This window comes from Lasioglossum baleicum, chromosome 3, assembly GCF_051020765.1.
Source record: "Lasioglossum baleicum chromosome 3, iyLasBale1, whole genome shotgun sequence".
Classification (NCBI taxonomy): Eukaryota; Metazoa; Arthropoda; class Insecta; order Hymenoptera; family Halictidae; genus Lasioglossum; species Lasioglossum baleicum.
Window position 1 is genome coordinate 12,801,405 of NC_134931.1, and position 18,561 is coordinate 12,819,965.

Here is an 18,561-nt window from a genome sequence, read left to right on the forward strand (position 1 = left end):
AAATTGGATTTCTACATTTTTCCTTATGTCATATAATTTTTGTTGTCCGTCGTAGTTAAATGTCTGAAGAATAAGGTTTCAATATTGTTTTTTTTCTGTTTGTACACCCGTGAAAAAGTATAGTAAATTCGCGTTTACTGTCCAACAGCCTGTGTTTTGCACGGACAGTGATCGCATACCGACATTATTTTTTTATGACTGCGTCTACTGCGCCGACCGTGTCGACCACGCCGAGAATTCGAAAGAAAACCGAACGTAGAGAAGGACAGCATGACAGTGGAGTAGGTATGCACTGGACAGTGATGGCGTACCCGATCGCGGACAGTAAACGCGACTTTACTGTATACTTCATCGAAAGTCAAGATATTTTAAGGCGCGCTTTGCGTTCTTAAACAGTCTCTAAAACAGTGTCCGTTCATTGGCGATTTTCAAGCGTTTTAAGGAAAATTGCGTAAATTCTTCTGTTACAAAAGTTTTTCAGGTAGGTGTACAGAGCATTTTCGCACAGATTTCATTTTGTGTTATCATCTAAATTAGTATAGTTATTAATATTTGAACATTACCAATCATTCTGTAAGTTTTTTACGATTACAAAACTTTATTGACGATTTTGTTATACTATTTAGCTAAATTGAGCACTCTTTCTTGTACTATTGCATTCGATAAAGGTTTGTGATCATAGTCCAAAAAGAATTGGATCCGGATTTTTCCGGATTGTAGAGTTATAACTAATTTAAGTAGAAATGAGCATCGAAATCACGTCGTACTACGCCTGTACGCCGAACTCTCACGTTCGAACGCGTTCGCCCGGTCTTCCACGAAATCTTATGAGGGAATTATTTAGGTTACCGATATTGAGAGTGTTCATGGGATGCTGCAGATAAGCCTTCGACTAAATTGTCTCCTTACAGTCGGTATTCAGTTGAAACAGTGCCACCAGAGAGCGTCTATTACACTATTTTATGTTATATCTAAGTTTTCCTTTAGTTTCTTCCAATTCTAATTTTATCTAGTGTTTATACATAGTCTTAGACTTAAAGTTCGGTTTATATTTAGCGTGTTACCTTATTTACTTTGTTAATTGTTTAAGATCACTAGTTAAATTCGTACTTAAGCGTAAGAAAATCAATAATGAGAATTTAAAAATTTCTTAGAATATATATTTGCTTATTAAAAAGTTACGTGATCTACATATTTAATATCAAAATAATAATTTCAACATAATTTACATGCAAAAATAGTTTTTTCCAGCTTTTCGGTGGAAGTACTTGATTATCGCGATTCTTCAAGGGTTTCGGATAATCGCAGGATAAAATGTTTCGAATAAAAGTTGAACAGCATTTAAACATGTACTAATTTCTATACACATATAAAATTTTGAAAAAAATTTTTTTTAACGAAAAATAGAAATCATTTTAATTTTTAAATGTTAAAATACATTTTTGATTTCATAATGTTATACCTGACGTCAAGACGAATGCAACGACCTACTTTTCTATGACCTTGAACCCATAAACAATGCTACAATATTTTTTCCGGTTTTTCGGCCAAATACCCCACTGTGCAACGATACCAGTCATTATAGATAAACAAAACGTCAGCGTGGTTCACTCCGTCGTTCTAATGAAGAACGCCGCATGTCGCATACTTTCACTTCCGAGATATTTCTATTTAAGGGGTAGATTCTCGTTTCCAGAATTGCAAGGGTGCAGGATGTCCATTGATGGGGTTTTTCAGTAGTCAAAAGCGCTAGATAAAAGATCAATCTAGCCCGCAATCGCCCTGATAGTCCTATTTTTACGTTTACGAGGCGAAATTTGCGTTATTCGGAAGCATATAGCTACGCATGTAGCTATTTTCATAAAACTGTGACAGTGCAGGCTGCCGGATAATGCAAGTTACGCTTCGTGAACGTAAAAATAGGACTTTTGAGGGCGATTGCGGCCTTTCGACGCTTTTGAAAAATCCCATCTTTGCACTATAGAGAAATGAGAAAGCGCATCCCGCACCCTTGCAATTCTAGAAATGCGTCTACCCCCTTAAAGTTTTAATGCGCATGAACTGAACATAGTTCATTGGTGAAATTGCATTACTTTTTTGAGCCTCTCGAATTTGTTTTCATGACTTTTTTCGGGTAAATACGTTAATCCTATACTCTAAAGCTCAATTAATGCATAAACTCAAATTTCCTGAAATTGTGACATGCGGCGTTTTTCCTTAGAACCACAGCACTCGATATATGTATGTATGTACCTACAACTCTGTCATACGCAGGTGACTACTGTTTGTTTACATTCACTGACTCAACTCGTTGGACGATCTATAGTCGGAACGTGTCTCCTGTATCCTGATCGTTGATTTCGGGCGTTGAATGGATTTTAATTAACGTCCCGCGGGCACGTCGAAACCGCCCGATTTTGACGACACCAATCGGTCGCGTGCTGTCGGACACGATTTGTACACGCGATTACAAAACGCTGTTCCGTGCGCGGACCGACTTATCGTCGCGAGCGACCGTGGCTAACGAGATCACGCGATTCCTTGATTTTTCCGATGCGTAATCACCGGAAAATCCTTGTGGTGGTGTTTAGTATTGCCGGGAAGTTCGGGAACTGACAAGTAAGGGACCATTGCGTGGGCAATTAGAAATATTGGAAACGAGGAATTTTTTTATCGTACGGGACTAAAATGTGTACGATCGATATTTTCCATCTGAATATTAATTCAAGAAACGAGTGAACAAATATTAAGGCTAGAAATGAGTTCTTTCCAATTATTTAGTGAATTTATTTTTAACACAGAAATATATTACTGTTTTACATAAAATTAAGCACAGTTGCAAATCTCCGATATAATCGCAAGATATTACCACAAGTTCAAAGTGCATACGGAGTATACACAATGGGAACACTTCACACATTTAAATGTAGCACACGAAACATTGAATCTTGCTTTACAGCAGTAAAGTTACTCGAATTATAATTTCAAATGAGATGATAATAATAGTAGTCCGGTTATTTATTTGTTGGGCTTTCAGGTTAAGTGTAATCCGCACAGCTGTACTCTACTGCTATCGCAATTGTATTCGCCGTTCGTGCAAATCTTCTTACTTAGACCGTTTATGAGTAATTAGAGCGTCTGATTACTGGCTTTGAAACTGCCCGGACGTAATACGTGTTTTTCGAGCAATATTTAAAAATACGAAGGTGCGATTTACGGCCATTTCATTATTGCGGAAGTGAGAAATCTAATTTTACCAAAATTAGATAAGCAAAATATTGCAAAGAACGGGGATATTTCTCTTGATCCTTAAAATTTGATTCACTACTTTTCTTATCTCGAGACTCAGTTGATGCTATCAAATTATCGAATAATTAAAACAACTTGTATAGAAAATTCAAAGTGACCCACTCGCTGATAATCGTGTTTTTACCCCCAGGCATCATGCAGCCTTTCCCTGACTTCGGTCACTTCAATTATAAAGAACTTTTTGCGTCAAAGGGCCGGCGTTAAACAAATCGTCACGAACACAATTATCTGCATAATAACTAAAGTTCGTTAAATTAACGAGAGAATCCCCACATGCCTGGAGCGCCGACGTATGTACGCTCTTTAAACTTGGATGTTTCCTCCTACAGCGCTAATGCGTGTTACGTGACGGTGACTGTTTGCTCGATTGTAAACTATGTTCGTCGATCCGGGGCCGTTTAGATTACCGTTGGATTTATCGAGTTTCGTTGTAATAATTCACGGAATCTGATGCATGTCCAGCAGGAATCACGGAGGGGGTTGAGTGGTGGTATTCGACCAGAAGAAGGAGAGTTCCACGCGTCATTCGACAATATCGGATCATTGTCTGTCTACCCGGTCGCCATTAGCTGCTGGTCTGATAAATTTTTCCGGGTCGTTGCTCGTGTGTCATGAAAGAAACGTCACGCCGGCTACGGCGCGGCGACGGACAAGTTGGGCGTTAATATAATGCGCATATAGCGTCATACGTTATTAGGGACGACACTTGTCAGCCAGTCGGACGTGAAACGCGGACGTGCCGCCGCCTTTCATCGAGAATTCGCGCCCAGTAAGCGACGGAGACTTTCTTTTTTCTCGTAAATAGAGAATAATGTCACGTGGGACGCGTCACCGGGCTCAGGCTCATTTTCTTTCACGCTTTATAGCCAGCAGGCAAGGCTGGTTTATTGATTATGGCATTCACCTAACTGCTGCATCGCTATCGCCTCTGCGAAACTATATTTGGAGGGGAAAAATATGTAGTGTCATTTATGTAATGTCATTTATGTCATAATTGTTCCATAATCCAGATCATTCCATAATTGTTGAAAGTCTATGGTACATGGTAGAGGATTTTTAAAAGAATCCTTTAATAGCAACAGCAATTTTGATTATAAATCAACAACTCACCCTCAATAACAAAATCCAATCATTGCCTTCGGGATTATTGTGTAAAAGAAGATTTTTAAACTTCCATTTGATGCAACACGATTATTGATAAGTCTATTAATAGGCCACCAGTAGATAAAGTGATACTATTCCTTGGTCCCTTACTGCGAGACAATAATAACACTGTCCAACAAATTGCAACTCTTTTTATGTTTCCTAATTACAAAACAAATATTGTTTAAAGTTGAAAAACATGTTTTTTTCAAGTCATGTTTCTCAAAAACTGTGCGTCTAGGAGAAAAATTAAGGGCAGATTCGGAATCGGCGCAAAAAACTGTATACGAACCACCCAACAGTAATGTTGGACAAATTTGGTAATGTACAGTATAATTCATTGGTAAAATTTTCTTGTTGTTAATCTTCGATTTATGAAACTCTTACTGATATATTTGTGACATTTTTCCGAGTGAAACGACATCAAACATGACACGATTTGGATCATATTTGCTTCTTTAATCCACGATATGATACAACTTCGACTATCCGAACTAATCAGTGGAAACGAGAGTTTGGATAATAGTAGATTCAATTAAAAAAGAACAGTCTAAACACTCCCTACAAAGTCAAATTTAGCAGAAAATAAATAAATTTTATTATACACAGGCTCGATTTTCATTACAGTTCTTTTTTCCACTAATGCATAAAAATATACGTAATTTGAAGCAAAGAAGACTTTATTTTAGCTATAATAATTCTGGAGGATAATTTCATCCCTTTGCGAACTAAAAGAATGTTGGATTTTTCGTGAAAACGGAGTGACTCCATTTTCATAATTTTTTAGCTTATTATGTAGATCAGCACAGTAAACAATGTTATGTTGCAGTTTTTATCATTGGGGTCATCGTTTTTTTCTAAAAGAAGATTATTAAAACAACAAGATTATATAATACAAGCATAACTTTCCGAGCACTATTTACACAATGCCCAAATGTAAAATAATTTCACCATTTCGGAGTGAATTATGAACAAATATTCCGCCAAATAATGGTCAAATGATACTCTCCGACCATAATATACAGGAATATTTCTGCGAATGTCTCTACGTAATATTTCAACTTGTCGTATTGCATTGTTAAAGCAACGAAATCTGTTAAATTTTGTTCTGCAGTAACAAATGAGTTCAGAACTGTTTGTGAATTATTTATTCTCGAATTCAAATTTGAGACAAAGAATTAAACAAGGTAAGCATCCAAGAAAATAGTGTGTAGTAGACAATATAAATTTTAGCTTTTAATGAATGGCAACCATCAGCTAAATCTTTCACAACACTGCCCAGAGAGAGAGAATGGTGATTTTGGCAACATATCAAAAAGTGATCGAAATAGGAGGTGGCTCCCGTTTCCTGAATATTTACCAATCGCTGGACGGTTTCCAAAATATATTGATAGAAAATATTAACAACTGAACATAAAAAAACCTTCAATTTTAGTTACGGTAACTTTAGAAGGTAATTCCATAATCATCATTCTAACGAAAGAACTTTGAAAAGTTTCCACATAAATCTCCAATTTTTTAAAATTGAGCTGACGTACCTATGTATGGCTCGCTATTTCCGCTTAAAACGCAGAAGTACGGAGCTTCATATATTCTCCTATGGAAACTGTGTGAGGTAGGTTTGCTCCCGTGGGTGCAGACCAAACAACTGGTAAAAGTTTTTAAATTAGAGTTTGGTTAGATTTCCACAGAAAATAAGATAGCATTAACATTTGTGTAGACGTACTAAAAACAAGGATTCGCCGTTCGAGAAGATTGAAATATTAACACTTTGCACACGGAGCTATTTTAACTATACATGTGAAACTTATTTACTCATACTATTCTGAGGTGTATAGTAATTTATTAATAGACTGCGGATTTTATGCATTTATCACAAAAATGGGCATGTGCAATTTAAAACAGTGGACGTATTAAAAAGATTTAAGGTGACCAGTGTACTAGTTTCACCTTGATAAGATAATTAAAAGTAGAAAGAAATTTTTATTTGGTTCCTGTATCTTGCAATCAATGCAAGTATTTTTTATTTTGCACAAAGATCCGCAGTCTATTAAATATGATCAGATTGTATGTGTACTATGTTCTGTACCTAAGGTCGAAATTTTTCGATAAGTTTCTTAGTTGGTCTGGTCGCGGAAGGTAGGGCAAACGTAGAGACAGGTTCGAGATAACACGAGCGACGCATACTTGAAGCACACTTAAAGGTGGGATTAAGAAGGATAGTTCTCTGACGCGCAAGTTTATGAATCTGACCTCTGAACTTCCCTTAACAACTTGTATCCCTCCCAGCATTTCCATAAGATCGTCACTCAAAAGTAGCACCCCGTTCTCTCCTACGTTTTCGTAATTTTCCTTCACATAATTTACATCTGTCCTATATCCAATCGTATTTACGTAAGAATATTCCACGGTCGATTTCACCACATTAGCTTCCAGCCCTCTGCTTCGACTGTTCCACGAAATTGGGTGCGATCTGCCGAGAGCAAGCAAAAATTTGAGGAACTGGCCCAGAATAATCGCAATCCTGTTCCTAGATACAACACACTGTCGAACGAAAGTATAAAACAGTGACAAAATTTTGGATTTCGAAGCTCGAAAGGGTTGCCGATACATTGCGGATCTTTATGCAAAATAAAAAATGTTTACATTGATTGCAAGATACAGGAGGGAAATAAAACTTTTTTTCTTCTTTTAATTATCCGATTAAACTGAAACTTTAAATTGCGCTTAATTGTGCTTGCCCATTTGTGTCGCAAATGCATCAAATCCGCAGTCTGGTTATCAATATACAAAACATCTTTCATAGCACGCAACTTCAAAAATTCAAATTTGTCCAAGAAAACCGTGCTCTATCTGATGACGCTGAAACCAATAGGCTGATGTCTTTAAATCTTTTTAATATGTCCACTGCTTTAAATTGTGTTTATCCATTTTCGTCATAAATGCATAAAATTCGCAGTCTAGTTTTCGTTATATACAGAACATCTTTCATAGCATGCAACTTCAAAAATTCAATTTTTGGAAATGCGTTTTCGGGCGAGTGTGCACCGTTTCGTTGGCATCGATTCGTTATCGAAAGTTCCGGGAGCTGCGCTCTGAAAGCGTCAATTTCCAGTCAAGAGGAAGTTGGTGTCCTCGGCGTTGCATCGCCTAAAATTGTCGAACGATTCGGGAGTTCGGGTATACTCCGGATTATCGGTTCGGAAGCGCGTTAAACAATTCGGCGTACTCAGTGTATCCGAAACACGAGTTCCGGGAGTTGGCTCCCGACACTGGCACGGTGCATTAACCTATCCGTTGCGTGTCGGGCGTCTATCGCGAGCAGACAGAGAGACACACAATACCCCCTGAACCTGATATATTTTCAAGTACCGGCTACGTGTCTGCGTTTTAGGGTAGCGAACGCGAGAATTCCGTCATCCGACCGCGCGCTGCTCTAATTTCGCCAAGGGCCGCGCGTTTCACGGAGTTCCCATTTTCCGATAAATTTTTCCGCGCGTGCCGACCCCCCCCCCCTACATTCGACTCCCTCTCTCTCTCTTTCTCCATCCCCCTATCCGCCTGATCTAACTTCATTATGCGAGCTCGCCGACGCGACCGGCGCCGCCCATCGTCGAAATGTAATACATTCCGAATCGGAGGCGATTTGCTAGCCGCGTAAGCGACGAAAATCTAATTTCGATCGACATAACGTCGACACCTACACGGACGACCATAATGAATCAGCAACAATGCGCGCCGCGGAACAACGTCGAGACGGTTAGTTTTCAAGAGCCGTCTCGCCCGTATCGCATTTATTACACACATGCAAAATTAATCTGGAGTGGACGGGAAAATTAACGAGGCGGAAACTGGAGGTGCAGGTTTTTCACCTTGCCTCCCGGGTCAACGGCTGATTGGATGGGTTCATGCACAATCTTTTTAAAAATTGTTTTATTCCGACTTTGACGAACGTAATTCTGCAAAACACTGAGAGGAAATTGTGTTTCTTGCTTTGTGCCCGGCTGCTACTCTGTTCCTTACGTTTTACCACGTTGATTGGCATGTCAAACATGGTTGGGGGACGGAATTACTTCTTCGAGAGTTAAAAACTCGTTTCCGCAGCGACAGTGTGCTAAATTTTCCTAGTTTTTAGGAAATATAACAGTGACGAAGTAATTAACCCCCGTAAGTCTTAACTTGTGAACTGAATTGCTTGAACCTTAACCAATTTTAATACCGAGTTCTCTTAATTTTATTTTTCTGTTTCAAATATTTAAGCACATACATGAAATACAAATTTTCTTCTGCTATGAAATTGTTGAGGATAAAGAGGTTCTGATCATTATAGCTGTTGTGTCTTATTGCATTCTGCAGTGCCACTCTTCCTCTTTCGAATTCGTTTAAACCTTTCAATTGGATGAAAACTTTCTTTTGTGATACGCTAAAAGCTATGCAGTGTTCAATTAAAGTCGAAACGAATAGTTTCGACATGTTCTTTTGCGCGAGTTTAATCGAGAAGCTGAAGCAGCGGAAAGCAATAAAGACAATTTTTATTATAGATCGAAATGGTTCTCTTTGACCATTCGTCGTGTTTAACGCTACTTTAACTCCCCAGTTCCATGGAAATAAAAAGACATGTTTGAAATGTTCGAGCTGTACTATGTGACGCTGCATAGTTCTTGACTTGAAATGAAAGAAACTTTTAACCAAATGGTAAAATTCAAGACGCGTTTCAGAGAGGAAACGCGAGAATGTAAAATAATATAAAACGCATCAACAAATTTATTTACAACGTACAATTGCGACGGTAAAACACCATTCGCCTGATATTGGCATTTGTAATATCAGCCGAGTTACAATTTTTCAACGAAAAGTCTCCACTGACATTTCAACCCACGGAACTTTGAAATTACATACATATATCAAGGAATTAAAAATCCCTTTTTACTCGAGGCGTCAAATACTCGATGAAACGTGATCATTTCCCGTGAAATGGCTTGTACTTCTTACGGTGATTAATAAGTAGCACGTCACATTAATGTAATATTATTGTTATAAGGTAATAAAAAATTTCAAGTCTAAAAATCTCTTATATTAATTCTAAGTCACCATGTCACAAAAATTTAAGTGAAAGTCTTTATGCAAAATAAAAGTTTGCTGCACAAATTGCAAAAGATAGGAGCCAGGTACACGTTTAATTCTTCCTTGAATAATTTTAACACGTTGAAAAGAGTGTATCCCTATTTTGTAATCATTTTGATTTTTTTCCTGTTTGAAACTGCATCGACCCATTTTTATCATAAATGCATAAAATTCGCAGTCCAGTAATGATCTAATTCAAAACGATTACGAACAATTAATCACTGCATTTGCCTGCACTCTGAGCGGAGTTTCTCGTTAAATTTCGCCGTACGCAGAGCTGCGTGTTGAATAGTACACTCTTGAAATTAAAACTAATTACATTTCGGAGTGCTCCAAATCAAAGCAATAAACTACTGCCTTCGGAAACCGAGTTTCCGGCCGCTACGCGATGGCGTACCAAGAAAACGGTCTGCTTATAAAGTAGCGCTGTTGCAGTGCTGGTAAGACAAGTGACTCGCAATCAAAGTTCCCGAAGGTATAAACCGACCGTCGACTGTAACGTGGCCGTATTAAACGCGGAAATAGTGGATTCTCTTGAGAAATTGCACGTCGCGTGCACACACGGCGCACGTCGCGTCGTTCGGGAACACGCCGAAAGGATTGCTCCACTCCAGAGGAAAAGCATCACGCGAAAAATCTCGGGGATTTCGGGGAACGTCGAGATCCGCCACGAATTTTGGACGATCAACAGTAATGCCTGCAAATCGATTCCCGCCGGCATCATTAATACCTGTTTTCATCCACTTCTCGTTCCTGATAGCACGCGAATAGACTGCAAGTATTTATGCAAATTCCATACACATTTAAGAACAAATATAATGCTGTAAATAATAAACAAAGTGAAGCACGATTTGCTGGCATTGCTGTTGTAATTATTCATGCGGTGTTGACACTCTCATTATTGAAACATTTTATTATTGATCTCCATTAACTTGGATAAGCAATGAACACGAAGTTTCGCGATTCAAAGTACACGAACGATGAAAATGCTCTTGTACAGGTTAATATACAGGGTGGGCCGTTATAAACAGGTCACCTGAATAACTCGCTTACTTTTGAAGATAGAAGAAAATACATCAGACCAAACTTTACTACTAATTTTAACTTAATTAACAAACTTACTAATTTTTTACAGGCGGAGACGCCAATGAAATGTGGAGGTCAACTCTGTTTTTTAAACATGGGACAGTATGGTTTTTTATTTACATTCTGGTAAAGTCTTTCAAGACGAGAAGACTGAGAAGACACAAAACAACTTCAAGAGTGCTTTGAGACCATTTATTTTCTATTGCAGTTGACCTTAAGTGATCTCGAATGACCTCCACAATAGGTCAGTATATCCTTATTGAAACACACTATCAGACTGTAAATAGAAATCCATATCGTTCTATTTAAAAAAAAAAAAACAGAGTTGACCTTCATATCCCCTGAACGTCTCAACCCATAAAAAAAATAATAACATCAGATTATGAGCGCCTCGACACCAAGTAAGTTTGGTCTGATGCATTTTCTTCTATCTTCAAAAGCAAGCGAGTCATTCAGATGACCTGTTTATAACTGTTTAATATTTGTGCCGTTTATCTTGAAAGTTTATTTTAAAATTAATATTTACATTTCTACGTTATCTTTTTATTTTGAAGCAAATTGTAACTGATATATTTAAAATCACAAAGATTTTGTAAAAAGGAAATTAGCTGGTTAATAGAATCATACAAATTAGACCATAAATTCTTAGTATCAGGACATTCGTTTTTACCAAATGACAGATTTTGGCGTCGTAGAAATATCGTTAAAGAAAATAATAATTTACTGTTTATCCCCCAAGATTATTATAATGTTATCAAGGAGTGCCGGAAGGGTAATAACTTTATTTTAAATTAAATGAAACAATAGGATTTCATATCAACAAGATTTTTAGAGGATGCAATTTTATAAAAAGGTAAAAAATTCTAACGGAGAAACAATAAATTGGTTAAAAATATGTTGGATGTGTTTTTTGAGAAATGAACCATATAAAATTTTCTATACGATATCAATGGATGAGAATGTAGAGTTTAAAATACTGGATTTATTACCACGTCGGGGTAAACCAAGAAAATTCGAAAATATTGTATTGACACCACTTTATAAAAATATAAGACAAACCGGAGCGCCATGACTGCTTCAAATCCCTCCCGCATACACAAAATGTAAATGAGGAGTAAATTGTTATGTAATTTATATAGTTAGAAGATTTCCTGAATTGCATAAATGGTGTTTTTCAAGTTTTATAATGAAATATAAAATAAATTGAATATTGTTTTCTCAATTTGAAGCATTTTAAATTATATCGAATCAACTTGGACTGTTCCAAATTTTATGACAAATCTAGTTGTTAATTTTGAAAGTGGCTTAAGTCCATTCTTGGTAAGAAGACGCATATTATTTACTTAATAATTGGTATTATCTTAATAGGAATTGTAAATTTAACTCTCTTAGATACACTTAAGCAGTGTGATATACATTGGTATCCTATACGTATATTTTTAATTTCATTGAAACGCGCAAACTCTTAAATATCGCAATTTAAGCTTAAATGGACTTGGGCCACTTTCAAAATAAACAGCCCATTTAATATATTTTAATCTACAGAACATATGAACAGACTTTGGCCGGGAAAACTGAGACAGCCTGTATGAGATTTCAAGTTTGCCGCGTTTCATTCACAGATTTGACACCATTCAAAATAAACTGCCTGCCGTAGATACAATAGAGTCGCACCGTGCGTACGTACGAAAACAAAGGAGTCGGTTTTCCGAAGAAAAATATGAACCGCGGCGAGCGATTGCCGCAAAACAATGTACCGACGCGAATCGCCGGCTCACGGAAATGGCATGAATAAATAATAAATTGTCCAGAAGCTTCCCGCGGTCTGTATTCAACGCGAGGGAAATTTTTATATTACCATTTTCGGAGACGCCCCAACTCGCAACGTACAAAGGTCCCGCCTACCTAATTCCTTCGTCGATATCGGAAACGTCGAATATAGAATTACGCATCTTCTAAACAGCATCCACATTTTCGTCCGACAAAATAAAGATACTCATAAATAGAACTGTGGAATGCAAATAATTTTTACTTTGCACAAAGGGGTTCGCAGCCCGCTCGTAAACGTTCGTTCGCGCGTTTGCGAAAATAATGAAATAATGAAATCGTTTCGGACATTTCACTCGTAGCCGTCTGGCGCGGAATTAACCTCCGTTTTAATTCATGGAGTTGCGCGCGGCGAGTAGCGGTGCCGCGTTGTAATTTGATATTGAAATAAATAAACTCCGCGCGCGAATCGTTTTTGTAGAACTAATTATCCTCTGTTAAATATACAATCGATTTCCTCCGGTGTCGGGGTCGATGCTCAATGGTGTTCCATTCCAATTCCTGCGGAATATCCGGAAATATCGTCTCTCGCCGCTCTCGAGCGCGCTTTCCCGAGAAACACGGCAAAAATAAACGAATGCGTTCCCGCGATTGATGTGACTTTCGGGTATGTGGATAATGTGACTTCTTATCCCCACAACTAGGGGGTTTCCCCTTGGGCGGTCGATCGCGTTACAAAGAAATTAAGGTATTAGGGTGTTTAAATTGGGGTTTTATGATACTCGATGTATCATTCTCAGGTATGGAATAGCATTAGTACAATAAAACAATTTCCCGCTTAGCACCGTTGTTTACCCAGGATCGTCGTTTATACTTGGAAAAGTTATACAAGAAATCTATGTTCAACGCACACACGCGCGCGCGCATAAAAAAACGTAGTACCATTTCATTTCCTGAGGCTCGATACCCCCGACATCCTCACAACAATCGCGGAAACACTGTATTGCTATCTAGTTATTTGCATTGTTCCTTCGTTTATCGACTCGCAAACACGCCGTGAAAATATGTATACCGGAAGAACCAGAGTTTAATAACCCTCCGGGTCTGTTCACCCGCCGGCAAGATTTTTTGTTGAACATCCCGTCAGAAAGGAAACGTACCATACATTGACACGACGCCGAGGATCAGGGTGCAATAATCGATGAATGGCAGGGCCGACAATGCGTGCCACGCGGGAAAATCTTTCGAATATCGGCGAATGAAACGTATCGCTTAGGGAACGGGTGCGATGATCTCAGTTCTATAGAAAATATCGCGCGACGTGCATTATGCTATTCATAATGGGATTCCTGGCTACTGCAATTTTCGAATATTTGTCTCTCGCTTCCGTCGGCGCACGTGTCTAAATATCGATAATCCCACGTCAAAATACGTCGAGTCGACGCGAGGAATTTTTCACTATTCATGAGGCTAACGTTCTAATTGTGTTCATTTCAACGTGCACACCTTCCTTTGTTCCTATTAATTTTTCTGCATTTCGTCGCTCTCGTACGATCTCTATACATCTATTAAACAGCACGTCAGTATCTCACTTTATAGTATTTTTAATTTTATTTGTATGCTGCTGTTATTATTATTTTTGTATTTAATGTTGTCGATATTTTGTCCCAATGAGATTAAAATACGTAAAAAGAAATATTTTGCTCTGAATAAATTTGCACAATTCAATGAGAATGTATTCTCTTTAGCAATGCAAACGAAATTGACAATCATTCTCATATATTTTAATATCGTTAGCTAGTAAGAAGTCCACATTATTACCGATACGTTGTTGGGAATCAGTTTATCAAAACTCGATCCCACATGTATTAGCAAAATTATTTTAAAACATACATGTTCGAGGCGTACGGATTCGACAAGCAATCAGGAATTGTTGGAGTTTCGAATATCAAATTCCGTTCCTATAATACCATTGTCTTGAATTCTTCGCTTTGTTCGCGGATACGTGTCTGTCATAAAACCATTTCGAGTCTGCCGCGATCGATGGTAGCTACAATCGCGATTATTGTTATAATATTATTCATATAAATGTCATAGTAATTAACGAACGAGCATGGTTCACATTATTTTCATCTCATTTACATCGCCATTGCGTAACAACGTTAATAATCGAATCGATACGTAGTCGGCTCTATCCGCATAACACTGGCATTATGATTCTATCGCGCTTTATCTGACTCGTTAGCCTGGGATTAATCATCCGGGAGGATATCTCGGTGCTACGACACAGGAGACCGCTAATGGATCCTCTAGGATTCAGTGAAGGATCTTGACAAAGATCGCCACGAAAGAAGAAAAACGCAGAGAAAAGGAAAATAGCGTACCAGCGATTTCTTATCATCTTGGGATTTTCAGGAGGATCGATTCGCTGAGATTACTTGCCGTTTGTTTAAAAGAGCTACGAAATGTCCGAGGGAAGGAGAAGTCAATCGGTGAGAGTCCTCTCGTTTTAGTTTTTGTTTTCTAGACCACTACAATGCCGCGGAATGAGTATAATTATCGGAGAATCTCGTCTCAACTCGAAAAACCAGTAATTAAATCGTTGCTAAACTCGGAAACCACACGACGCGTGCCGCACTCAGCATGGCGGCATGTTTTCCCTCGAACGTAGCTTTCGGACTCATTTACGGACTACAACAGTCCACTCATCTGCGGAAATAAACAGAAATAAGAGCAAAGGACTTTCCTGCAACACCTGCTCAAGTCATCAGCCCTTCACCGTAAAATAAGTCAGACTCTTGATGAAGACTTCAGACAGAATATATTCGGTATGAATGTTTTTGAAGTATTTTAATTCAAAACAAAATTTGCCTAAAATTTTTTTAATCATTCATTAATAAGAAGTCTGAATCCTTCGGCTGGCAGTGATTTTATGAAATTAAGTATCGACGAATCCTAGAGTCGCGAGGTTCAACGTGAAACCCCTTCGATTAGATTCTGATATTCCCGTGTATCGGCGAGTCATCAATACGGGTATGCAATTTATTAAAATTGGGTTTGATTCTCGAATCCATCCCCGCGCAATCAGACAGAAAGCGATTCTTGGATTTCAGGTGAAACTGCTGGCAGCTTGATTGAATATTTTCACCGATTGTTTGCTTTATGAGTGAGTCGCTCCGATAAGAATAGCTGACGGATTTCCCTATTTCGTTCGAACGATCGCGTTCCCCGGGCAATTATTGCCGAGGGACGTTGCCATTTGTCTTTGATTTGTTACCCAAATACTTTTACTTGAACGTTGAGGATCACTCGTCGATTTACAACATGCATTCTTATATAGCTATCTACATATCTTTTTCTACAGCTATCAATTATACTTTTACAGCGTCTACAAGACTTTATAGCTACGACAAATATTAATTACTCTGGTAGTGTTTAAATACACGAGGCTCTCTTTACGTTAAAAACTGTGCACAGAAAAGTATAACATGCAGCGATGTTCAAAACAGAAAGAGGTTAACAATATACTTTCAAGTTGGTTCTCAACTAGGGACGGAGAAGATGTTGACAGAAAGAAATTATAAAGGAACGCCGTACTGTACCGAAGAACCTCGTAATTAAATGAAATCGTTGGGGTAACTATTTACTTCACGGAACTTTCAACTACTAACGTACGTAATTTTCTATCAGACTAGAAAAAGAAATACATATACAGTGCTCGTGGTATTATGGTGTCCTAGGAAACATTATGCTTCACTACAGCTCGCTTTTCTAAATTTGTACAGTTACAACTTCCAATTCAAATCAAATACCATTACTGTAACAGAGTAATATTTTATTTATGACTAACAATTCTGCAAAATTCAGACTCGTGAGCTTTCTGGATTTTGTATATTTTGGGCTATCCGTGTTTGCTCATTTTATTGATTTGGTGAACCAAAAGATTGAGCTGCATGCTAATTTCTGGCACAGTTCCTCGTTTACTCTCTTCGTTGATTTAGAATTTAGAAAGCCATAAGATTGAGATGCATGATAATTTCTGGGACAGTTTCTTGCTCACTCTTTTTATTGATTCGATAAACCAAAAGGTTCAAGCACATATTTTCTGGGACACCTTAATAAATGCCGATTCGAGGCAAACACGTCTCGGCGGATTACACGATTGAAAAGCAGTAGAGAAGCGAATGAAAAGAATATATTACTCACATTCTCCTCGACAGTCTTCTTGATCTTGACGCCAGCTTCCACGACTGTCTTGCCAGCCTTGTTTACGGCGCTATATAGAAACCCGCCCAAACTCTTCGCGCCTTCCAGAGCCTTCGTCGAAACTGGAAAAGAAATGTGGAACAAGATTGTAGAAACGGGTGATACGTACATTATCCTGTGTATTTGAATTTGTCTTGTCCGTATGCATGAACACAAATTTCTACATACGTACTATCACTTGAAACATTTTTAAACACCTCCTGCTCAATTATTTGTTACACGTTTACTAATCTTACTTATCAATCTCGTCTAATGCAATAATAATAAATCAATATCGTCCTCTTTATGCGAAATAACAATGTTCTGCATCATTTGTGGGAAGCAGGAGTTAAATAAAAATTCATTTCGTCCCTTAACGGTTGCGAGCGTCAGAATGTAACGAACCGTTAAAGAATAAACATCCATTTAAATAAACCTCCTATAATATGTTACTTCAATGTGTACTGCCATAAGAAACACACTTTATACATCGAGAGATTAATATGCTATCTTTTTAACTTAAATTCTCTCGAGAAAACAGAGTGTTACTTTTCGACCAACATTATTTATAAAAAGACTTCCCCTGTTCTTGTCGGATTGAACGGGATCTCAGGGTTAGCGAAATTACCATGAAGTCGTGAATGAAAAGTTCAGCAGGAAACGTGTTAATGGTGTCCCCGGCGTAACCCAGCTCGCAGGGGAAAAAAGGAAACGTCTGCGAAAGGCGCGAAAAGTCTTTCTTCCTGAGGGACGCTGAAGAGAGAAAGAGAGAGAGAGAGAAAAAAGTACCCGGCATTCTAACCCAGATACGTCACTCTGATATCTCACGCTGGGGATCTTTTCCGGGGATTCCCCCATTTATCAAGGGTGGCTAGCGAAAACTAAGCACCTCGACGAAGAACATTCGAGGGAGCTGTGCTACGTTCTTGCCTGGGAACGGCGATCGTGTAATGTTATTCCGTCGTCAGAGCTAAAAAATGGCCGTGGTAAAGAAACCGGTGATGGTTGAACCCTGAGCGTTCCTCTGTTGGTTTAAAATGGGATTTTTAAAATTCGGGCGAAAATATACATGGCGTTAGGATTTCCGTACCCGAACCCTGCCGTTTTCCCCGGGAATGGAAGGAAAACATGTGCGAACACGGCGATGTAGCAAATTTATTAAAATGGGCGCGATAGTAATATGAAACATGCGGAACCGTGTTTACAGAACCCTTCTTTATTTTCAGCAATGGAATATAGCAGTCGTGGTGATACGGGAAATATCGTGTCGAAATCAACTATTAAAGTTTTCAGTTGCGAAATTAATCGTACTAATTCTATTAATCGTGACAAAAATATTTTCCGCGTTAACGCGTACCCTTTATCGTTTACCAGCAGTAAATGGAACTCGAACCGTGCAAATGCTTATTTTATCAACGCCCTCTGTTTCCCCGTGCGAACGTACAATATGTTGAAAACATTACCACTCCGACCTTATTCTGTCAGGAAAGGGTGAAAAATATCGGTACGCTACGGAATCGAAAAGAACGTGGAACTTTCTAAGTTTCTTCTGTTGGTTGAATCGACGCACTCGAGCTACGATAGAAATACAACACGAACCACGCCTCCACTCACAAGTTGCAATCACAAAACAGTCCGAGTTTAACAACAACAAACCATGTTCCCTTCTGAAATCTGTTTCGCAATCTGTCTGCTTCTACAAGGCGACACCCCGTCTTTGTGCAGAAATGTTTGTTCAAAGATTCATTGCAAATAGCTGTTGGTCAGAACAGAAAAACACAGAGGCACGTACAGCAAACAATTTCAAGGTAATAATTGCGCTCACAGAATAATCTCCATCAATTAACACCAAATAATTTTGGCCATGAACCGAGCTACCCTCAGGAA

At 38.4% G+C, this 18,561-nt stretch overlaps 1 protein-coding gene across 4 annotated transcripts in view; it reads right to left on the reverse strand.

Moving 5' to 3' along the window:
* Nucleotides 1-18,561, reverse strand: part of Sap47 (Synapse-associated protein 47kD) — a 159,520-nt gene that overhangs the window by 108,924 nt on the left and 32,035 nt on the right. For all 4 annotated transcript variants that reach the window (XM_076447702.1, XM_076447699.1, XM_076447700.1 and 1 more), the window contains one exon: nt 16,636-16,757. In XM_076447702.1, coding sequence (XP_076303817.1) covers nt 16,636-16,757 — 122 coding nt within the window. The remainder of the gene's footprint in view (nt 1-16,635; nt 16,758-18,561) is intronic.